Source organism: Natrix helvetica (assembly GCF_964273705.1).
Source record: "Natrix helvetica genome assembly, chromosome: 2".
Lineage (NCBI taxonomy): Eukaryota > Metazoa > Chordata > Lepidosauria > Squamata > Natricidae > Natrix > Natrix helvetica.
In genome coordinates, this window is record NC_138552.1 from 298,551,995 (window position 1) to 298,575,358 (window position 23,364).

Here is a 23,364-nt window from a genome sequence, read left to right on the forward strand (position 1 = left end):
CCCTCCCTCCCTCCGCCTGCCCTGTGCCTTGCGTGATTTGGTGCCCCCCCCTCCTGATCTCCACACCAAAGAGCCTCCCCCTCCCCAGCTGTAAGGGAGCTGCCTGCAATGATCTTGGGGTCCCTTTGGTGCCCCTGAAGCATCCTTCTGAAGGGGAGGGACCAGGCCCCATCCAAGCGTGTTTCACCACCGAATTTGCAGAAGGCTGTAAGGATATTGGGCTCCCTCTTTCTTTTGCTAACGTCTTGAGCCGGGCAGTTTTTTGGAGCAGCTGCACACCGGAGTGGCATTTTCCAGGGCGCTGCCTACTACGATTCCTTTCTTGGCCAGCTCCTGCCCACTCAGATGCCATTCAAAGATAGGTTGGGGTGACAAGAAGAGAATATTTGTACTCGGGGCTGAGCTGCGAGTCCTTGGGGCTGTCTGAGCCTGGCTGTTTTCTTGCAGGCGTTCCACCCCCTGCCCCAACTAGGGAAGAGTTTTGGTCACCACACTATAAAAAAAAAGAGGCTGAGACTCTAGAAAGAGTGCAGAGAAGAGCAACCAGGATGGATGAGGGGACTGGAGGCTCAAACACACGATGAAGGACCAGGGGAGACAGGAGAGCAGGCTTCCAATACTTGAGGGGCTGCCACAGAGAGGAGAAAGGGGTCAAGCTATTCTCCAAAGCACCCAAAGGCCAGAAACAATGGATGGAAACTGAGCAAGGAGAGAGACTCAACCTGGAAATAAGGAGGGATTTCCTGACAGGGAGAACAATCAACCCATGGAACAGAAGTTGCCTTCGGAAGTTGTGGGAGCTTCATCCCTGGAGGCTTTCAAGAAGAGACTGGACAGCCGTCTGTCAGACATGGTGCCGCTAGGGTCACCTGCTTGGGCAGTTGGACTAGATGACCTCCAAGGTCCCTTCCAACTCTTGTTAGTCTGTTAGATCATCCGCACCCTCCTTTGATAATGAAATGTCTTCAAGGAAGCAAAGAAGCTCAGAGAGTACCAAGGACCTCGCAGGGGTTGGCATTTTTGTACCTTCCTCCCACCAAAGGCATCCTTTGTGTTGCCCTGGATCCAGACCCTGCCCGTCTCTCCTACACCCAAAGTTAGTTTGAACCCAGGTTTGTAGCCAGCTTGTTAAGATCTGCAGCCGGGTGCCTGAGCCTAAGCCCCCTTTCTTTCGGCTTCTGTCTTCAGGCCTTCTCACCTACACTCGTTGGGGGGCTTTGGTGGCAAAATTACTGGCAATTCTGGCTTGTTATTCTGTGATAACACAACAAAGTCGCATCTCCTCTAAAGCAGGGCAGAGCTCCCTCCGCCCCCCCCCCCCGTTCTCCACTCTTTTCTCACCCTTTGTGCGCCAGGATAGATTCAGTGATTTGCGTGGGCGGATGAAAATGGGCACATTTGTCATTTCAGATGTGTCCGAAGAGCCCCTGAGGAAATGGGGAACCATTCTCCCTCCCCACAGGCGCCCTCAGGGGACCCCCACCTCAATCCTTCCTTCCGGATTCAGCCGTTACCTTCCATCCTTCAGAGTGTTCACAATGAAGCGGTTAATCTGGCAAATGGCATTGGCGGTCAAGCTCTGGTCATCCACCAGAGGGTTCAGCTGGGTGGCCAGCATGAAAGCTGCAAAGGGAAGAGGCAGGTGTGAGGACATCGGCAGCCGGAAGGCTGGAACGGCTCCCCCCGACACAGGGAAGCGTAAAAGCTCGGCTACCTTTCGCTCATCGTCCGATGAATAGACGGGGCCCAGAGGCAAATCAGCCTTTCCTTTGGCAAGCCGCATTTGATACAATCCATGGCATTGCTGCAGGGTCCCAATCATCGCAAGGGCCACCGGTTTTTAAATTGCGGGGCCTTGCGCTGAAGCCTCTATGCACTGAACCCCTCCTGCTCTTCCCTGGCTGAGCCTCCCCTCCTCCTCGCCCATGCCCAGAGCCCCCCCTCAGAAGCAGACCCAGAGCAAGAAGGGGGTCCCGAGGAGCGCTGGGCTGCCCTGGGTGAGAGGCCTCGGGGTGCTGACCAGGGCTGCCCTGTTGAACAGGTCTTGGCCTCCGGCTGAGGCAAACGGCTCCTCTTCCTGGAGCATTTGCCCTCACCAGCTCCTTCTTAAATTTATAGGCCCCCTGCAGCAGCAGCAGCAGCTCCCACCAGGGCCTCAGGCAACCACCAGCCCTCCCATCCGAGGGGCTTTGAGAAAACGACGGAAGGATTCTGATCCCTCTGAACTTCATGGAAAGTCTTGTGCTTGGTCCTGCTCTTCCACCCCCACCCCCGCGTGCGTGCGTGGGTCACAAGCAGGTGCTGATCCCTCAGGACCCCCTGTTCTCACTCTGAAGCCCCTCGAGGCGCCTGGGTGCTTACAGGAAAGGGTGTTGACGCCGTCGCTCATCAGCATCCGGTAGCGAGGGGGGCCGTTCCCAGTGGAGATGGGGCGGATGTTCTGGGGGGGAGAAACGCAGGCGGCTCAGCCAGGGAGGCTCCTTCCCAGCAAAGAAGAGCCCGGCTGCCTCTTCCCAACCTCAGGGCTGCCTTTGGTGGCAGGGAAGGCGTCTCCTCGTCCCTCTGGCCAGAATCAACTGTACGGACGAAAACCAGGCCCAGCGCTCCCAATACATGGCCAGTCCTTGACTTATGGCCACAAAATTTCCATTGTTAAGTGAGACAGTTAAGCGAGTTTTCCCTCATTTTACGACCTTTCTTGTCAGGGTTGCCTAGTGACACGGTTGTTAAGTGAACGAGGCACCCCCATGGTCGCAAAAGGGAACCACGTGACGCCCCAGACGCTGAAACCCTCCTAAGTTCAGGCCGGCTGCCCAGGGGCCGAACTCTGATCACGTGACCGTGGGGGGGGAGGCTGTAAGGGTCGCTGAGTGTGAACAGCGGTCGCAGGCGCCTTCGGGAGGGAAGGGGGGGGCTACTCACGATCAGCTGCAGCACCGGCCGCTCCACCGGCTCCGCCTGCAGCAGCATGGCCTGCAATGGGGGGGGGGGGAAATGGGGGACAGAAAGAGAGAGAGTCGGCGGGGGAAGCGGAGGGGGGGCGGAGCCCGGGACCCCCCCTCCCCTCGGGACGGGGCCGGCCTCGCTCACCGCGATGGAGCCCTCGCTCAGCCTCGCCGCCGCCATCCCGCCTCCGTCTCCCGCCTCCTCTTCCCGCTCGCGCGCGCGCTCAGCCAGGCCCCGCCCCCTCTGCCCGCCGCCGCCGCCGCCACCACGTGGCCCCGCCGGCGGCCCCGGTTGGCCGAAAGGGGCGAGGGGCGCCCCGCCCATTTCTCTTCGCGCGGGGCATGCCGGGAGGATGGAGCTGCTGCCGGCGGAGCCGTGGCGGGCGCGGGCGGGGCGCCTGTGGGAATCTCTGGGGGCGCCGCGGAGGGAGGAGCTGAGCCGCGCACGGTCGCCCCGGGAGACGCTCCGCCTGGCCGCCCCCCTCCTCCGGTGAGCCCCGCCCCCCCTCGCCCCCCTCTCCTCCCCCCCTCTCTGCCTTGCCCCCCCCTGACTCTCTCTTGCCCCTCTCCCCCCCCAGGACCCCCTTGGAGGAGGAGGAGGAGGAGGACTGCCTGCGCCGCCTGGCCCGCCGCCTCTCGGTGCGGAAGGAGCCCCGGTTGGCCGAGCCCTGCAGGCAGGAGGGCAACCGGCGGTTCCGGGAAGGGGAGCACCGGGCGGCCGCCGCCCTCTACTCCAGGGTAAGCGGGGCCGGGTCTGCAGGAGGGGGAGCACCGGGGTTCGCTTAGCGACCGTGACGAAGAAGGACCTCCTGGCCTGACGAATGGAAATCCTGGTCCATCTGGCGGTCGTGAGTCATGGGATGCCTGTGCTGGTGGTCCTCGACTTACAACAGTTCACTCAGTGGTCGTTAACAGTTACCCTCCGCGCTGAGAAAAGAGGGCCGTTTTTCACCCCCCTCGCTGCCTCCCCCGCCGTTGTGTGATCAAAATTCAGACGCTTGGCAACTGACTCCTATTTATGACGGTTGCAAAGTTCTAGCGCCACTTGATCCCCCTTTGTGACCTCCTTATAACCAAAGTCAATGGGGAAAGCAGATTCACTGAATGGCTGTATTAACTTAACTGCAGTGATGCGCTGAACCACCGGCAAGAAAAATCGTAATATGAGACAAATTCAGTTAATTGTCTCACTTAGCAACAGAGATGTTGGGCTCAATTGTGGTCGTAAGTCGAGGACTACCGATACCAGACTCCTGCAGCAGCTTCATGCGGTTTTGGGTTCTGTGAAATAAAATCACCCATAAGTAACTATTTGATTGCTGGGCCATAAAGAACATTATTATTATTATTATTGTGGAGCCTCGGTCCCAAGGCGAAGGGCAAACCCCGTGCAGTGGGCCTCCTCGCCTGACCTCTGCCAAGATCTAGGCATGGATCTTACTCTAGAGTCCCGGGGGGGGGTCAAACTCATGGCGGCCTCACATGACGTATCAGAACCCCTCCCCCTTCACTAAAACGGGGGGTGGGGGGCAGTGCGTGCCACATCTGGCCCATGTGGGGGCTGGGAGTTTGACCGCCCTGCTCTAGACCCCGCCCCAATTGTGTGTAGGGCCACAGCCATGACAAACCCAAAGGAAGCTCTGCCATTCCTGTAGGGTGGGGGAGGGGGTCAGTGTGGGTCAGGCCCCCCCAAGAATCAAGAAAGACACACATTGTAACTTCTGGGCAGAAGTTTTCCTTTGTTGCTCCTTACCCGTAGACAGAATCTTGCTAGACTGAAGCAACTACTAATTGGTACCCTCGGTCTTTGTCATTAATTGGTTCTGGGACAATTACCCAAAATGATGAGTACCAAACAAATTTTTTCCCATCGGGGATAATAGTGGCTCACAAGGCAACTGACACCAACGCGTTTCAGCTTGTGCGTTGAGTACTGGGACCGAATTTTCCCATCCGAATGTGTTGAGCACCAAACCTGATGATTTTCAAAGCTGTTGGGTACCAAGGTAACTCCTGTGGTTGCATCGCTGGGAATTGCTAGGGAGGAGGAGCTGCCTTTAACTCTCTTTCCCCCCATCAGACTATCTAAGACCTGAGTTTTTCTGGAATTCAGGTTATTTGTTTCTTCAGTGCGCTGTTCCACCACCTGGCCAGGTTGAAGGTGTGTTTGACTCCCAGAATTCTCCAGCCAGCATCCTGGGAGTTGAAGTCCAGCCACCTTCAACATGCCAAGGGCGAGAAACACGGCTTTAATGTAGTGGCTGCCCATCTTGCCATGGGGCAGCTCTGGGTAGCTTACGATAGGAAAACGGGGGGGGAGGGGGGAACGATTAAAAAGGTGAAGCTAACGTTAGCAAAGCAATGATCACGGAGGAGGAGCTTCCAATGATGATGGCGGGCGTCCCTTGAGCTCCAAGAACATCATGGAGCTCCCGCCCGTTTAAGGGTTGCTGCCGGCTCCCGTATCATCTGAGGGAGCCGAGAGTTTGATAGCCCGACCACCCAGGCATGTTTTGGGCTTGTTTTGGCCCGCCAGGGTGGTCGGTGAAGACCGGAGGGAGGAGAGGACTGGAGGGCTGTAAACGGCTGTAAACGGTCACCGGCAAGGAAAAAGCAATGGCGACGGCGTGACGGCGTGGTGCGGCTGCGCTGGCGCCGAGAAACGCTGAGAAACACCAGAAACGCTGAGAAACACCAGGAATAGAGGGAATAGAGGAGAAACACCGAAAAACCTCAAAAGAGCTGGAAAAGAGCCGGAAAAGTTGAAGGAGAGTGAGAGGAAGGGGGTGAGAGGCTCCGGAGGCATTGGAAGCATTGGAGGCACCGGAGAGATCCTTGAAACATCGAAGAACTTGAGGGAGAGAAGCAGGAAACATCTGATAGGTGAGAAGGACTGGGAGGTGGACGGAGACTGTTGGAAGAGACAAGGGGAGATGGCTGCGACGATGGCTGAATGGAGGAAGTTGCAGCCAGAGAACCCCCTGGGATATTTTGTCATCTTGTTATTCCTGGCTGTTTGTCTCTGGCTACTCCCTCTCCCCCCCCTCCCGGGCCCCTGCTGGCTCGAGCAGACTAACATTGAGAGCCAAGCAGCTGGGCCAAGAATCCCCCCCCCTTCCATCGGGGGGGGCCACATCCACCATGGAACAGATGAATGGAACTATCATCTATCCTTTACCACCATTTACCATTTACCATCTTCGCCTTTCCCCCTACCATCTGGGACATCTAATCATGGCTTGCTCTCCCCCCCCTTTCTCTCCAAGTTCTGAGTACCATCTGGACATTGGAAAAAACCTTCTGCCCTCCATTGAGACTCTAGCCCACTGGTTTTCAACTATTAACTTTTATATCATCTGCACCCCTACCTTATCGGGATGGTCAACAACCTACCAATTTACTCGAGGACAGACCTGTTTCGCCTGCGGGAGGCCCCTCTCTCGCAGGTATGGCCCTTGGCTCTCTCAAGGGCCAGCCTTGATGACGGGTTCGTGAACCCCGAGAGGTGGAAGAAGAGGAAGCTGAGGGGCTTTTTAGTAAAATGTTTTATACTGTTTTTAGGGGGTCCCAGGGTGGGGGGGAGGGTTAATCAGACCGGGAGGACGGCCAGAGCCGGACAGACGGGTGAGTCCAGGAAGGACGGGGATGCGGTGGAGGGGGGGAATATAAAGGTCACGATAGCAGAGGGTTGTCCTATTACAACGGTCGCGGGGAGGAGGGGATGCGAGGACAGGATAAGATCCCAAGGTCGGTTGGGAGACCGTGGCTGCTGGTTATGCCCGGTCGCCTGTACCAACCCCTGCAGCCTAGGTGGACAGGTGCTACAGAGCCAGGGCCTGCGGCTGATGCTTTGCAACGCAAGGTCTGTCATCAACAAGGCCCCCCTCATTAATGAGTTGATCTCAGAGGGGGAGCTAGACCTTGCAGGGATAACGGAGACCTGGTTGGGCCACGAGGGTGGTTTACCCCTCGTGGAAATGTGCCCACCGGGTTTTCGAGCATTCCATCAGCCTCGGGCCCTGGGTAAGGGTGGTGGGGTGGCGGTGGTTATGCGGGAATGTTTAGAGCCAAGGGAGTTCACTGTTCCTCAGATACCCGGGTGTGAGTCCCTTGGTGTGAGTTGGGGCCCAGGGAGGCAGTGGGGCTTGCTGATTGTATACTTGGCTCCTCGCTATGCATCAGCAGCCCTGCCCGAGCTCCTCGAGCTAATCTCAGCGACGGCAGTTGAGACTCCCAGACTTCTGGTCATGGGGGACTTCAACTTGCCGTCAACGGGAGCGGCTTCCGAGGTGGCTCGGGAGTTCATGGCTTCCATGACGGCCATGGACCTGACCCAATTAGTGCAGGGCCCCACTCACGAAGGGGGCCACACACTGGACCTCATTTTTGTATCTGAACAGTGGACGAGTGATCTGGGAATAGGGGATTTAGTTATCACGCCCCTGTCATGGTCAGACCACTCATCCCTCCGGCTGGACTTCCCTGGCGCTATCCCCCACCGCGAGGAGGCGGAACCAGACTCTATAAACTGGCACCGCCCCAGGCACCTGATGGAATCTGATAGATTCCTGACGGAGCTTGGGCCAATACCTGTAGCCTTGTCCCGCTCCCGTTCCGAGGACCTAGTGACTGCCTGGAATAGGGCGACGACTGGGGCCTTGGACCGGGTTGCGCCGTTGCGACCTCTCCTGCGGCATCGACCCACCTGGGCTCCTTGGTTCACTGAGGAGCTCAGGGTGATGAAGCGCCACAGGAGACGTCTAGAGAGCAGGTGGAGATCCTCGCGCTCCGAATCTGACCGAACACAGGTAAGAGCCTATTTGCGGACTTACCTTGTGGCAATAAGAGCGGCCAAACGTAGACATTGTGCTGCTCTTATTGCGTCCGCGGATAACCGCCCTGCCGCCCTGTTTAGGGTGACTCGCTCCCTCTTATCGCAGGGGGCGCGGGAGACACCCTTACAGGGTAGAGCAGAGGAGTTTGGGGAATATCTTCAGGACAAAATCGATCAGATCCGGAGCGGGTGGACCTCCGTCAGTGGACCAGACGAGCCGCCAACAGCGAGTCTTGAGGGACCATTCTGGGAGGAGTTTGACTCTGTTGCCCCCGAGGATTTGGACAGGCTGCGTGGACGGCTGCGACCCACCACTTGTTTAACGGACCCGTGCCCCTCCTGGCTGGTACTGGCAGCCTGGGAGGTGACACGAGGCTGGCTCCTGGGCCTGGTGAGCGCCTCACTGAGTGAGGGATACTTACCAACCGCCTTGAAAGAGGCGGTGGTGAGACCCTTGCTCAAGAGGCCCGCGCTCGACCCAATGGAGCTAGCTAACAATCGTCCAGTCTCCAACCTCCCCTTTCTGGCGAAGGTTGTCGAGAATGTGGTGGCGCAGCAGCTCCCGCGACACCTAGACGAATCCGACTATCTAGACCCACGCCAGTCCGGCTTCCGACCCGGGCACAGCACTGAGACAGCCTTGGTCGCGTTGGTCGATGATCTCTGGAGGGCCAGAGATAGGGGTTGCTCCTCTATCCTGGTCCTATTAGATCTCTCGGCGGCTTTTGATACCATCGACCATGGTATCCTATTGCGCCGGTTGGAGGGGATGGGAGTCGGAGGCACCGTTTTGCGGTGGTTCGGCTCCTACCTCTCCGACCGGAAGCAATGTGTGTTGACAGGGGGGCAGAGATCGTCCCTGAGGCCACTCACTTGTGGGGTGCCACAGGGGTCGGTCCTCTCGCCTCTCCTGTTCAACGCATATGTGAAGCCGCTGGGTGAGATCATCCGTGGTTTTGGGGTTGAGTACCATCTTTACGCTGATGATACTCAGCTGTATATTTCAACCCCAAACCACCCCAACGAGGCTGTCGAAGTGATGTCCCGGTGTTTGGAAGCCGTCGGGGTCTGGATGGGGGACAACAGACTTAAACTCAACCCCTCCAAGACCGAGTGGCTGTGGTTACCGGCGCCTCGGTTCAGCCAGCTGACTCCATCGCTGGCCATAGGGGGCGAACAATTGTCCCCTGTGGAGCGGGCGCGCAATTTGGGCGTCCTCCTTGATGCCCGGCTGTCAATGGAGGACCATGTGGCAGCCGTGGCAAGGGGGGCATTCCACCAGGTTCGCCTGGTGCGCCAATTGCGCCCCCTACTGGACCGGAGTGCCCTGCGCACGGTCACTCATGCGCTGGTGACGTCTCGCCTGGACTACTGCAATGCTCTCTACATGGGGCTTCCCTTGGGACGCATCCGGAGACTGCAGCTAGTTCAGAACGCAGCCGCGCGGGTTATTATGGGAAGTACACGTTACTCCCACGTAACACCTCTCCTGCGCGAGCTGCACTGGCTACCTGTGGCCTTTCGGGTGCGTTTCAAGGTATTGATCACCATCTTTAAAGCGCTCCATGGCAGTGGACCTAGTTACCTGCAGGATCGCATCCTACCACACACGTCCCTGCGACCTATCCGCTCACACAGAGAGGGGCTCCTCCTGGTGCCGTCTGCTAGTCAATGCCAGCGGGCGACACCTAGGAGTAGATCCTTCTCTGTGATGGGCCCAACCCTCTGGAATGACCTCCCCCCTGACATTCGAACTACCACCGACCTCCGTTCCTTCCGGCAAAAGTTAAAGACTCACCTATTTCAATCAGCTGGCCTGGCACTTTCTTAGTTTTACCTCCCGGGGATTTATTCATTTTAATTGGGTTTGGGGTTTTAAAAAGTTTTTAATATACTATATACTATATTTAATATTTATTATTCTATGTACAGTCTTGCAACCTCCTCCACCTACGTATTTAATTATTTAACTGTTTTGTATGTATTTTATAACGTATTTTAGTGACTGTACACCGCCCCGAGTCCCTTCCGGGAGAGGGGGCGGTCTATAAATATGAATAATAATAATAATAATAATAATAATAATAATAAATAATGAGACAATAAAAAGAAAGAATACAAGTACAATAATACGAATTAAAAGATGGTCGGAGGGGGAGCGGGAAGCGCAGGGGGGAGGAATGCAGCCCCTCCCTCTGGGAATCCAGACTGCATCCCACCCCCCTGTGTGACCAATCTGAGCTGTGAGACGCTGATGCCGCCTTTGCCACCTGCCCCTCTGCCTTTGGTTCTTGCAGGCCTTGTCCCACGCGGAGGCTGGGAGCCCAGAAATGGCCGTCTGTTACGCCAATCGCTCTGCGGCCCTTTTCCACCTTGGTCAGTTTGAGGTGAGTTTAATAAGTTGCTTTTGCTCAGAGTTGGGAGGGGCTTCCCTCCCAGGAGCACGAGAGGTTCCCCCCAGTCTTTCTGCTTCCAAGGGGCTGCCGCCTCTGCCAGGCGGCTGCAGGAAGGAGCGTTCCCAAGCCACGTCAGCCGCCCCCTCAGCCACGGGCTCTTCGCAGTCAGTCAGTACCGGGTGCCATGAACCGGTGGGGGGGTGGGGGAGATGGGAGTGGGGGGGATGCTCAGAGGAAAGGTCACTGCAACTCTCAGGGGAGAAGAGCTCCAAGGGCACCGGCCGGGAACAGAGGGGCAGCTGCTGCAGTGCCAAACCTACCCTTGCTTGAACCTGATTGGATTTTTTTGGGGGGGGGGCAACTAAGCGAGAGGAAAATTAGGCTTGGGGGATTTGGGCCCCCCAGATCTTCTGTTCTGGCTGTGCACTGCTGCAGAGTTCCCCAACCTTCCTGGCCCGGTGGACGGCCGAGTGTGTGTGTGTGTGTGTGATTTTGCACAAGTAGCAGGCAAGTGTGTGTGTGTGTGTGTGTGTTCTCACTGCTCACACAAGTGGGGGACACGCGTGCATTCTCATCCGCCGCTTTGGGCAGCCTGGTTCTGAAGAGCTCCTGGCCTGGTAGTGGGCTGCAGCCCGGGGATTGGGGCCCCCTGCACTCCTGTAATTGACTTGGCTTTCCGTCAGTTATGCCTTTCCCACCCAGTGGAGTGGAGGCTGGGTCTTCACCAGAGGCTGAGGCTGCGGCAGGCCTCAGGCCTTTCGTTTTTCATAGCCCTGAGAGGATGCTCACACGGCAGGCTTTCCCCAACTTAGCCACATGAAGATAGGTGGACTTCAACTCCCAGAGTGCCTCGGGCAGCCAGGCCACGGGGAGTTCACTGGGTGGAGCCAGCACGGATCCTCTGCAGACAGACCCGGGAGGGGAGCTGAGCAGCCCCCCCACCCCCTTTGGGGAAGGTGGGGGTGGGAGCTCATATCCGGTCCACTGGGCCTGGGGGGGGGGGGAGAGGGAAGTGAAGGAAATTACAGGCCCCCAGCTGGGACCAGAATTATCTTTGCTAAGCAAGGCAGTTGTTAAGTAAATTGCACCCATCTTTGCAAACTTTTTGCCACAGTTGTTAAGTGAATCACACATCATTAAATAAATCCAGCTGCCCCCGCTGACTTTGCTTGCCAGAAGTCATGTGGCTGGTGGGGGGAGGGGGATCCCAACAGTTGTGTGAGCCCTGATTGTCCCTTTTGTTTGGTGCCAATGGGAGTCGCTCAACAAGTGGTTTTAAGCCGAGAACTTATGCCTGTCAGTAGGGAAAAGGAGACAAGCCCAGCAGAAGCCGCCCAGGCCTTGCCCTGCCCGCCAGCTGTTGCTCCCTCCCCCCTCCAGGCCCTTTCCTCCCTCCAACAGGGGGGGGGGGCTAGAGGAGGAAGCCAGGCATTCCACACACACACACACACACCATGGCCAAGCTGGGGGGGGGGGATCTGGGGTGACTCCAACAGGCCCCTCTCTGGGAAACAGCACACCTGACTTCCTCTCTGCAGGTCTGCCTGGAGGACATCGGACGGGCGCAGCAGGTGGGGAGCTGCCCGGAGAAGCTGCTGCCCAAGATCCAGCTGCGCAGGGCAGAGTGCCTGCTGACTTTGGGCCGCTTGCAGGAAGCGGCAGGCGCCCTCCACAGCCTGCAGGAGAGCCTCTCCGCGGACCAGAGGCCAGAGGCTGCCCGTCAACGGGTGCTGCTGGACCGGCTGGATCAGCTGCGGGGCGGAGCTGGGGAGGGGAGTGGGGCCTCCCTTTGCCCGGCTGCTAGGCCTGCCCAGGCTCCACCAGACCCGGAGCCCTGGGAGGAGAGCAGCCATGTCTCTGGCACCTCGGTGGCTGTGAGCCTGGGCTTTTCCAGCTGCAAAGGCCGCCATTTAGTTGCTGCCGAGGATCTTCCTCCTGGGAAGCTGTTAGTGAGGGAAGCGCCCTTCGCCAGCGTCCTCTGTCCTGGGCAGAGCCTCTTGCTGGAAGGGACCGTCCAGGCCCTGCAGGACGGCCGGCTGGCCAACCCCGACCTCCACTGCCACCACTGCTTGCGCCCGCTGCTGGCCTCCGTGCCCTGCCGGGGGTGCAGCTACAGCAGGTACTGCAGCCCTGCCTGTGCTCAGCTGGCGTGGAGTGGCTATCACTGGGCGGAATGTGCCCTCGGGGGGCTGCTGCTGGCACTGGGCGTCTTCTGCCACGTGGCCTTCCGGACCGTGCTGGTGGCCGGCTTCGCCCAAGTGAAGGCCTTGGTCACCCAGTCTCAGGAGGGGGACCCCCTGGCCGTGTCAGCAGCCACAGAGAAGGACGCCCAGCCCATCCCTGGCTGTGAGGCTGACGGACGGTACAGCGGCTCCTACCGGGCCATCTTCAGCCTTCTGCCGCACACGGAGCGCCACAGCCCCGGCCTCAGGTTCCTCTGCGGGTTGAGCGTGGCAGCGTTGTGCAAGGCGCTGGAGGACGCTGGCCTGGAAGCCTGGATTGCGGTGGGGGCCACGAAGGAAGAGCTGGGGGCTGCGGAGGAGGAGGAGGAGGAGGGGAGCTCCCCCACCGCGCTGGAGGTCTTGGGGGAGGCCATGCTGCGTCACGTCCTGCAGCTGCAGTGCAACGGCCAGGCTGTGACCACTCTGCGCCCATCAGGTCAGTGGAGGCGGCGTTGTAGTCTCTCCTAGGGGAAGCCAGGACTGCGGGGGTCAAGGGGAGACCTCCAGTTTTGCTCTTTTCTTCCCAGGGCCCGAAGACGGGCTGGTGGCCGGCAGTGGGCAGGTGCGCTTGGCCACGGGCTTCTTCCCAGCCCTCAGCCTGCTGAACCACTCCTGCGACCCCAACACCAGCGTGTCCTTCACCGGCTGCACGGCAGAGGTCAGGGCCCTGCGCCCCATTCTTCGTGGGCAGGAGCTGCTCCACTGCTACGGTGAGTGAGCATCCCCCGAGGGAGGAACCGAGACCCCGTGGTGGCTCAGGACGACCACCCTGGTGGGGAGACTCTGAAAGGCCTCCTCTTCCTCCTTTATCTTGGGTGGGGTGGGGGGGAGTGACCCAGGGAGGGAGGGGCTGGTCTGAGGCTTCCATTAAGCTCTTGGCTGAAGGGCCCCCTGGCCGTCCTTCAGTCATTTCGATTGGGTCAGACGGCTGTCCTCTCCCCTGCGGGTGGCTTTGGGCAGTGTCCGTAATTGAAACACAAGCTGGACAGTGGTTGAAGCCAACGAAAACCTTTTTAAAAGTCAATGCTAATAATAATAATAATAATAGTAAAATGGATTGATTACATACAGAATAAATACCAGATTAGGAGGTATTATGTAGCCTTTAGGTAAGAATGTTTAGACTGATAGATGATCAGAGTAAATAATACATGGGCTGCTTGGAATTGTTAGAGTGGTGTATAGTGGAAGCCGGGGGGGGGGGGGGTTGAGTGGGAGGTGGGGGTGGGTTAGGGTTAAATTAACTATTTAATTATTTAACTATTTAATTATTTAATTTATTCATGTTATGTATTTTTATGTATGGACTGTACACCGCCCCGAGTCCCTTTTGGGAGAGGGGGCGGTCTATAAGCGCGAATAAAGTAAATAAAGTAAAGGGTGGGGTAATATATATGCATAATTAAACTAGAAGATGGGATTAATGAAATATTGTTATTTTAAGAGAAATTTATATTATGATTTATATATGTTTAATTAACTTAGAAGATGGGATTAATGGGCTATTATTACTTTAAGAGAAACTTATATTATGTTTGTTGGGAGGTGAGGGGGTATAATATGTGAATGAGTAATCTACCGTATTTTTCGCCCTATAAGACGCTCCGGAATATAAGACGCACCCAATTTTAAAGGAGGAAAATCTAGAAAAAAAAGATTCTGAACCAAATACTGTAGTAAAATATTTTATATCAACTGTATAAAGTTAACTGCAGTTTAAGAACAATTTTATGTCCCCCATTTTTAGATGACCCAGGCAATGTTCCCTCTAATTTTTTTTCAGTGTGAGCAGAAAAGTATAGTATTTGAGTGGCACATTTTTATGCCTGAGCAGCACCTGAATTTTTTTCACAGGTGTCACCTAAGACAACAACAAAATCAGTATTATTTGAAACTCAAAGTTAGGTTTATTCAAGGTACCCACTTAATTAAAAGTGTTATATAGTATCACTTAACAACGCTCCTGCTAATAACCAAAATGTTGGGTCAGGAACTCTGGCATTGAAGCATGCAAGTCTTAAAGCTGTCAAGTTACAAGATCCTTGCATCCCTAACCCTTTAGGAAAAAAAACCCCAAGGGGTCTTCAAACTTGACAGCTTTAAGACTTGTGGACTTCAACTCCCAGAATTCCTCCTCCAATCATGTTGGCTCAGGAACTCTGGCATTGAAGCATGCAAGTCTTAAAGCTGTCAAGTTACAAGACCCTTGCACCCTTAACCCTTTAGGAAAAAAAACAACCCAGGGTCTTCAAACCTGACAGCTTGAAGACTTGTGGACTTCAACTCCCAGAGTTCCTCTTCCAGTCATGTTGGCTCAGGAACTCTGGCATTGAAACATGCAAGTCTTAAAGCTGTCAAGTTACAAGATCCTTGCATCCCTAACCCTTTAGGGAAAAAAACCCCAAGGGGTCTTCAAACTTGACAGCTTTAAGACTTGTGGACTTCAACTCCCAGAATTCCTCCTCCAGTCATGTTGGCTCAGGAACTCTGGCATTGAAGCATGCAAGTCTTAAAGCTGTCAAGTTGCAAGACCCTTGCACCCTTAACCCTTAAAGAAAAAACCCAGGGTCTTCAAACCTGACAGCTTGAAGACTTGTGGACTTCAACTCCCAGAATTCCTCCTCCAGTCATGTTGGCTCAGGAACTCTGGCATTGAAGCATGCAAGTCTTAAAGCTGTCAAGTTGCAAGACCCTTGCACCCTTAACCCTTAAAGAAAAAACCCAGGGTCTTCAAACCTGACAGCTTGAAGACTTGTGGACTTCAACTCCCAGAATTCCTCCTCCAGTCATGTTGCGGCGACGTCATCTGCGTGGATCTGCTCCATCTTCGGTTTTTTTCACAGGGGGCAGGGCTGGTGCTGAAGATGCCGACGGCGAGCCCTTGCCGCCACCAGAATAACAGCTGCCTCCTCTTCCTCTTCCAACAGCACCACCACACTTGGAGTGAAGCCGCCAAAGCTCCCGCTGGCGCCCCCGCCCATGGCAGCGGCGGCGGCGCGTCCCCCATGAGGCTTTTTTCCCCCTGCTGCCCTCCTCCGCCTTCCTACTGGCTCCCGCCCGTGGCAGCGGCGGCGGCGCCTCCCCCTCTGTTCAGAGCATCTGAGCTGAGCCCCGTTACCCCTGCCCCCACCTCCTCTACTGTTCTTTTGACGAGCCATGAGCCGCGGGAGCCAGTAGGAAGGCGGCGGAGGGCAGCAGGGGGAAAAAAAGCCTCATGGCTTCTCAAAAGCACGGCGGAGGAGGAGGGGGCAGCAGGGTAACGCGCTGCCCAGCTCAGATGCTCCGAGTGGAGGGGGACGCGCCGCCGCTGCTGCCATGGGCGGGGGTGCCAGCGGGAGCTTTGGTGGCTTCACTCCAAATGTGCAGGAGCTTTGGCGGGAGCTTTGGTGGCTTCACTTCTCACTGTCAGGAAATCTGCCGCAGCGTCGGGCAGCAAATGTGGTGCTGTTAGAGGAGAAGGAGGCGGCAGCAGATATTCCAGTAGCGGCAGGGGCTTTGAGGGTTTATTTTAGCCGCAGCGCCGGGCGCAAGCAGCTAGGATTGGCCGCCCACAAAGGACCTCCCCGGGCTTGCTTTGCTGAACTAGAGTCAGTCACCCCGCGCTCACCAAAACAAGTCCGGGGAGGTCTTTTGCGGGCGGCCAGTTCTAGCCGTCTGCAAAGGACCTCCCCAGCCTCCGGCGCCTGTGACAGTACAAAACACCGCGCGGCAGTTGGAAACTGCTGCACGGTGTTTTGTTGCCACGCACCTTAGAGGGAACAGTGGACCCAGGTGGCTACATTCGGCTTATAAGATGCACTCAGATTTTCACCCTCTTTTTTGGAGTAAAATAGTGCGTCTTATAGGGCGAAAAATACGGTATTTTAAGATAGGGGAGGGGGTAAAGTATTTAGTATAATATTTGAATGAGAAATTTTTGGGGGGGTTGGGGGGGGGGAGGGGGCATAGCATCTGTATGAGATTTACATTGTATGGTGGGGGGGTTAAAAGGGGGAAAATTTGTTTGTATAAAACTTTTTCAATAAAAAATAATAATAATAATAGAAACAACAACAGCAACAACCACAAATTACAGAAAAATGATAGCAGGCTGTGAAAACGGAGAACAGCATAAAAACAACAGAAACAAAGACAGAATAAAAGGAAAAACAGCTGGATGACAGATTAAATCGATGGAAAACCAAAGCTTTGCATGGACAGCACTTGAAAAACATTGAAGGAAAATGTGATGACAACTTGACATGGACATGGCTTAAGATGGGAACCATCAAGAAAGAAACGGAAGGTTTAATACTGGCTGCTCAAGAACAAGTATTACAAACTAAGGCCATGAAAGCGAAGATACAAAAATCCACTGACAACCCAAACTGCCAACTTTGCAATAACGAAGTCGAAAATGTTTCACATTTAATATGTGAATGCAGCAAAAGCGCACAAACTGATTGCAAATCTAGACATGACTGAGTTGCTAAATTAATCCACAGGTCATTATGTAAAAAATGTGATTTACTTGTATCCAGAAAGTCATGGGAACATGAAGTGGAAAAAGTTATCGAAAATGAGAAGGTGAAGATCTTGCGGGATTTTCGAATACAAACGGATCGTCATTTGGAGCACAACACGCCAGAGATCACGGTTGTAGAGGGCCAAAGTGTGCATTTTATTGATATCGCTGTTCCTGGAGATGCCAGAGTCGAATAAAAAGAACTAGAGAAAATCATGAAATATCGCGACCTGGCCATCGAAACTACACGGCTACGGATGAAGCATGTACAGTGATACCCATTGTCATCGGGGCACTTGGTATCATGTTCAAGAATTTTACAAGATACACCAACAAATTGCAGCTTCCTGCAATAACACCAGCGGAACTGCAAAAAACTGTGCTACTCGGAACATCTTATATTTTAAGAAGGTACCTGGTTGATCCCTAGGACCCTGGCAGCAAAGACGTATCAACCATTAGCACCAGTCACTGGTATTTGTAATGCATTTTTGAGTGTTCAGTTGGCTGAGTTTCATGTTGAATGAATAAAGTATATATAATAATAATAATAATAATAATAATAATATACAGTTAGACCCAATGCAGCCATTTAACAGGCTCCCCACTTCCAGGGGACCCCCAGTCCCGATGGCAAAAGCAGTCTTTGGGGCCCAGAGTGCCAGCAGTGTTGGAGAAGCCCAGTGGGGCTCCATGCCCTGTGCCCCCCCCCCCGAGTGACAGGAGAAGTAGGGCAATCGGGCAGAGGTCCTGTAGCAGGTGGGGCTTTCAAGGTCAGAGCCAGCACCGGACAGGGGCCCAGAGGAATAATGAGGGCAGTTCTTGGGGCACAGAGAGTTGCCTTTAGCACCAGCTGAAGGCAGCCTGGAGACCCCGCCTGGGCCCCTGTTCGCCTTCCCTTTTCCTCCCCCCTCCCCCGTCACCCGCTGCACCTGGAAAGCCTGGGGGGGAGGGGTTGTTTGTTCTTCGAAGGTTGTTGGAACCCCCCCTGGAATATCAGACTGCAGCAACTTAAAATCTAATCTTAGGGCATCAACATTATTATCCAGACTGTGATTTTATGATTCTCTTTTCCATTAATTTTGAGAGCAAATTCGAGAACTCAACAAAGCCATCGGCAAGAGATAGATGTTTTTGTTTAAATGGGTATCAGAATAGCAATTCTGCGCGTCCCCCCCCCCAAACAAAAAGGGGCAGGGCGGATTTCCCAGCTCACACAAAGCAGCCTGTGGGGCGACAGATGTATATTGTGCCGGCCGTTAGGAACGGCCGTTCTCCAGATGTGGGTTGGCCGCCCTCTGCTCTGCCTCTCCAGTTGAAATTGGGCCCCCCAGTTGGTGGTAAAAGCTGCCTCTCGTCCCAATGGATATAAGGCTGCAGCTGCCCCCCCCCACCTGTGGAGCGGTTTCCCTACCTGGCCAATGGATAGGATTTCTTTTTCCCTAGGGGGGGAGGAGTTAGGAGGCAGGTACTGATTATTTTTAAGGGTAAATTGTGGGTGACTTTGGCCCTAAAATTGGAATATTGGAATTCCTGGCATTATTCCCTGCTTTCATTCATTTATTAGTGTATCTATGAGAAAAACTTACATGGCTGCCCAATTCCTCCATTCATGGCGACTCTGGGCAGCTTACAGAAACACCAATAAAGACCCCAGTGATCCCTCATCACACACACACACACCGGTGACAACCACCAGGGCAGCTGCTTGGTGGGCTCCGTATCCTCCAGGGGCCCCCAGGCTCATCGCCAGAACCCCCCACCCCCACCCCTACTGTTCAGGGCCTTTTTGAAAGCGTCACGGGGGGGGGGGGCAGGGTCAGCTCCGCAGGGAGGGAGCCGGCATGGAGGAGGAGCTTTTCACCAGAAAATAGCTCAGCCGAATCCCCTTCTCCCCCCCCCCCCGCTTCCTGCAGGGCCCCACAGGTGCCGGATGGGGGCTGCCGACAGGCGCAGGCGGCTCCTGGCTCAGTACTTCTTTGAGTGCCGCTGTCAGGCCTGCTTGGAGGATCTGCAGCCCAGCGAGGCCCCCGAGGCCGCCCTCTTCTGCTGCCCGGCCTGCCAGAGCCCCATGCAGGTAAGTCTGCCCTGACGCAGCTGCAGGTGAGAAGGCCGAGCTCTGCAAAGCCCCTCCCGCCCACCACCTGTGAGCCCAGCCGTGTTGGGTGCCAAGCGCACTCTGCCCAGCCACCTGGCCGTCGGAAGTGCCTGGCCAGGGAGCCCGCCTGTCCCCGACGTGTCTCTGGTCTTTCTAGGGGAGGGGTACCCTCCGCTGCTCAGGTGAGACCTGCGACCGCCTGGTCCCCGAGGAGGACTTCCACCGCCGGCTGCTCTGTCTTCAGCGCCTGACCCAGTCGGCCGAGGAGCTCCTGGAGCACGGCAAGACGGGTGAGGCCCCCCCCCTCCCCCCCCTCTGTGTCCCAGTGCCCTTCAGAAGAGATTCCCGCGAGAGGCTCCAGGGCGCCCAGGAGAACGTGGCCTCGTGTGTCTCTTTATAAGTTACTCGAGGCAGCAAACGTACCTAATGCTCCTTCCTTCTCTCACCTCCCCCACCACAACAGCCCTGTGAGGTTGGTTGGGCTAAGAGAGAGGGTCGTCCCGCCGTCTTTCCTGCCTCAGGTGAACTGTGGGGCCTTGGTGCTCTCGCTCTCTCTCCTGGGTGGTTTTCTTGCAGGCGTTTCAAAGTGGGTAACCTCTTCAGTGCACTGATGTTGTTACCTAGTTGGGTCATGAAACGTCTCCAAAACTTCTACCAAGCTCAGAGAGCACCAAGGATGCCTCAGTTCCACCCTGAGCCAGAAATGTTCTCTTCTGCCAGCTAAGCCGGGCAGGAACTCCTGATTTCCAGCTATCTAGCCTGCTGCCTTCACCACCAGCCAGTCATAAGTAAATTTTATTTACTTCGTTTTATTAAATATTTATGTGAATTATTTGCGTAAGCAAGTAACGGGGCTGCAGTGGACTTTTTTCTTCAGTGCTTTTTTAAAAAGCCCCAAAGCTTCATCTGAGAAGGGAAGCCCAACCTTTGCCTCCCCAAAGTCCGCTCAGCCCCACTCCAGGCTGCAGGAGGCCAAAGGGAGGACACCCCCTCTGGGCCAGGGAGCGGTGGTGGGCCTTTCAGAGTACCCCTCTCCCTGCCAGTCTGTGGCAAGAGGCAGCCAATATTTTTTAAAAAGCCCAAGCCCTGAATCCATTAGAGAAGCAGAAACCCCACCGCCTGGGGAGCCTCCCTCCGGCTGCCTGCAGTCTCTCAAGCAAGGGGACTCCTCCCCCCACCTCCAACGAAGGCCAGGCATGAGGTATGGGGGGGGGGGTGGAAGGCCAGGCATGAGGTATAGGGGGGGGGGGTGGAAGGCCAGGCATGAGGTATAGGGGGGGGGTGGAAGGCCAGGCATGAGGTATAGGGGGGGGGGCTCTCTGGGCATGTGCTGATTGCCTCTTGGGGTTCAGAATACCTGGGAGGGTGCAGCGTCCAGAGGGGCCGAGGCCTGCCGTGCCTGTGCAGTGGCCAGCTGAGCCAGGGCTCTTATTGGTGGGCAGGTGTGCCCGTGTGCCAGCGTGCCCAGATAGCTGCTTCCAAGGGAACCGCCTGGGTTGCACCTGCTGCCCCAGGTACCACGTTACCCTCCTGAGGGCCGGCTTCCTTTGCCAGAGTTTCTGCACACAGCAGCAGCCACTCACCTTGCAGGGAGGGGTGGGGGTAGAGAACATTTTTCCTTCAGAGCCGCCCCCCCCCCTTTGCTTCCCTCTGCCTGGCCGGGGGGGGGGGTCGCCTGGGGCCTCTGCAGGGGCAGCTCCTTGCCTTCAGCCTCCGGGCCCCTCGCAACGTCCTGCATCCTGCAGAGTCTGCCAGGGTACCCTTCACCTCTCGCCCAACCGGGAAGCCTGGCCTGGAGCTCCCTCCCCAGCCCCCCACCCGTGGCGTCTCCTAGGGAGGAGGGGGGGGGGGAGTCTGTTTTCAGAGCTGTTAAAGGAAGGCGGGCGGCAGCAGGAGGGCCTCGCAGCCCTTTCGCTCTCTGGGGTGGGGGTGCTTTCCCCAAACAGGCGGGAAGGCCGGAGTTATTGTACTGGGAAGATCATGGGACAGCACACCCCTCACACACACGCCCTGGGTGGCCCCCGGACCTCCCTGCCTTGCCCTGAGAATGGCTCCGTGCCCCTCCTCTCCCAAGAGCCGTAAGGGGAGCAGTCTTCAGCCACGGAGCTTCTGCTCTGCCTTCCAGGGTCGCCCCATCCCCAGTTTCAATTCTGCCCAGGGTGAGTTTTATTCCCTGCATGCCCATCTCTGTGCCAGGGGTGTTTGCAACGCTGAACAGCGGCACCAGAAGAGCTTCAGCTTTCCACGCCAGCCACGCGGGAAGGCTGGGTGGCAGTGAGGGATGGCCAGAAGAGGGGGGGAAGGTGGGGGACAACCCCCCCTCAACTGATGTCATAGAAGGGCCGAAGGAAGGAAAGGAGAGGGGTGCGTCTCCCCCCCCCCCTGTTGACTCAAGGCATTTGGCAAAACGCAGACCTTTTGCCCCGGGCCCGTCCGACTGCCCCGTGGAGGCTGGGGAGCCCTTCCTACTGCTGAGCCCAGATTGGGACATCCCTGGCTGGCAGCCTCTCGCGATGACCGCTGGCCAAGACGGCCACTCAGGCCCTGCTCCCTTTCCGAATGCCCAGGTCAGGCCCTGCAGCTGCTGCAGAAATGCCGGCTGGATGCTGAGAGCTTCCTGTCTCCAGCGCACCTGAGGAGGGGCGAGATCGAGGACCGCTTGGCCCAGGTGCACGCGGCAACAGGTACGAGGCCAGTCCCCTTGGCTCCCTCCGCTCCTCCCTGAGGCTGCCGGAAGGGGGTCCTTCACTTGCCACCACCAGCGGGGTGAGTATTTTGGTGGCTAAACAAGGCGGCTGCTCAAATGGGCCGCCAGATTTTACGAACGTTTTTGCCGTGGATGTTTTCAGCTGTTAAGTGAATGGTGGGTCATTAAGCGAGTCCCACTTGCCCCATTAACTTGCTTGCGGGAAGCCAATTTAGGAAGGGGGCAAATGGCAGCCACACGATCCCGGGAGATGCTGCAAGCATCGTAAATGCCCGCCTGTTGCCCAGTGCCCAAACTTTCATCATATGACTAAGGATGCTGTGACGGTCGTAAGTGTGAGGATTGATTGGAAGTCACTTTTTCCAATGTCACCGTAGCTTCAAATGGTTGGGCTAAATGAGCGGTGGTAGGTCCAGGACTCCCTGGGGGTCGGATTCCCTTTTGTTGCCTGTGTCACCAACCCTTTGGAGTAAGGAAGTAAGACCCTCCCTCCCGTTCCTTTGGCCCAGGCAGGTGGCAGGAGGCGGCCGGGCACCTGCGCAGGAGCATCCAGGCCGTGGAGGCCCATTTCGGCCATGCCAGCATGGAAGCCGGCCAGGAAGTCTTCAAACTGGCCCAGGTCCTCTTCAATGGGTGAGCACGCTGCCCCCTCCCCAGCCTTTGGGGAGGGGCTCCCCCTGGCTGGCTTCTGGGGCTGTGGGGGCAGGTTTACATGGGGGTGTTTGGGAAGACAGGTCAGCTCGGGAAGGCCCCTGGCCCATTTCCTCCCCCCTCCCTCCCTCCCTCCCTCCCTTCCTGGCTCCTGCCTTGTGGTGGTGGTGGGGGGGATGAGCTGGCCTCCCTCCCTCCCTCCCTCCCTCCCTCCCTGGCTCCTGCCTTGTGGTGGTGGTGGTGGGGGGGCTGAGCTGGCCTCCCTCCTTCCCTCCCTCCCTCCCTCCCTTCCTGGCTCCTGCCTTGTGGTGGTGGTGGTGGGGGGCTGAGCTGGCCTCCCTCCCTCCCTCCTTGAAACCCGAGAGCTCTCCTCTTCCCGGGAAGCGGCTGTTTACATTGCAAAGGGTCCAAAGGGGAATTTGGCCACCTGAGGATTGGGTCCTGGCTGTGATGCTCCATCCCCCCTCCCAAATGTGAAATCAGCCCCCACCGGCCAGGTGCAGCCCTGGTTGGGGCCTGGTGGTGGTGGGGGCCCTGGTGCCGGGGGGGGGGGGGCATCGGGTGCAGGGGAGAGGGGGCTCCGGGGGTTTGGCTCTGTTAACCTTTTCCCTCTCCGCCTGGGGGGGCTGCCAGGCGCTTGGCCTCCGAAGCCCTGCAGGCCGTCCAGAGGGCCGAGGCAGTTTTGTGGGTGCACCTGGGCACAGACAGTGATCAGCTGCAGGAGCTGCGAGAGATGAGGACCTGCCTGGAGGGGCTGCTCCCAACAGACCCCGCAGCAGCAGCCCAGCTGCCGTGAGAGGATGCTCCGGTGGTCCTTGGAAACCCCCCTCCCGACGCCCTTTAAGGGGCCGAAGCAAAAACTCGCCAGACCGTGTGCAGAGAGTGGCCGCTGTGGGCTTGGGCTTGCTGACAGACCTGGGAGGGACCAAGATCACCTGGGGATCCATCGGCCTCACCACCCGTGAAGCCTTGCCAGGACGCCTGGATCTGTGCCAGACTAAGGGCAC

General features: G+C 56.6%; 2 protein-coding genes across 7 annotated transcripts in view; one reads left to right on the forward strand and one right to left on the reverse strand.

The window, feature by feature from the left end:
- The window catches only part of RPA1 (replication protein A1), a 16,560-nt gene extending 13,275 nt beyond the window's left edge, over positions 1 to 3,285 (reverse strand). The window contains exons 1-4 of the mRNA XM_081940739.1: positions 3,091 to 3,285; positions 2,923 to 2,973; positions 2,362 to 2,440; positions 1,515 to 1,623 (exon numbers count right to left, since the gene is read on the reverse strand). Coding sequence (XP_081796865.1) covers positions 1,515 to 1,623; positions 2,362 to 2,440; positions 2,923 to 2,973; positions 3,091 to 3,270 — 419 coding nt within the window. The 5' untranslated portion in view covers positions 3,271 to 3,285. The remainder of the gene's footprint in view (positions 1 to 1,514; positions 1,624 to 2,361; positions 2,441 to 2,922; positions 2,974 to 3,090) is intronic.
- Positions 3,258 to 23,364, forward strand: SMYD4 (SET and MYND domain containing 4). 6 transcript variants are annotated; one of them, XM_081940733.1, is made up of 11 exons: positions 3,258 to 3,435; positions 3,524 to 3,683; positions 5,059 to 5,235; positions 10,077 to 10,166; positions 11,714 to 12,833; positions 12,925 to 13,107; positions 18,818 to 18,978; positions 19,157 to 19,289; positions 21,567 to 21,683; positions 22,216 to 22,339; positions 22,991 to 23,364. In XM_081940733.1, the coding sequence occupies exons 1-11, from the start codon at positions 3,299 to 3,301 to the stop codon at positions 23,151 to 23,153; spliced, it is 2,565 nt and encodes an 854-aa protein (XP_081796859.1). In that variant the 5' UTR covers positions 3,258 to 3,298; the 3' UTR covers positions 23,154 to 23,364. The 6 variants fall into 6 exon arrangements, with proteins under 6 accessions (XP_081796859.1, XP_081796860.1, XP_081796861.1 ...); XM_081940734.1 differs by lacking the exon at positions 5,059 to 5,235 and having other exon boundaries at positions 3,259 to 3,435; XM_081940735.1 differs by lacking the exons at positions 3,258 to 3,435; positions 5,059 to 5,235 and having other exon boundaries at positions 3,679 to 3,793.

Excerpts from the sequence above, each read along its gene's own strand:
- SMYD4 (XM_081940733.1), top strand. The coding sequence starts at position 3,299 with ATGGAGCTGCTGCCGGCGGAGCCGTGGCGGGCGCGGGCGGGGCGCCTG. Across the intron at positions 13,108-18,817 it reads GGAGCTGCTCCACTGCTACG|GGCCCCACAGGTGCCGGATG; the intron begins GTGAGTGAGCAT and ends CGCTTCCTGCAG. Across the intron at positions 18,979-19,156 it reads CCTGCCAGAGCCCCATGCAG|GGGAGGGGTACCCTCCGCTG; the intron begins GTAAGTCTGCCC and ends TGGTCTTTCTAG.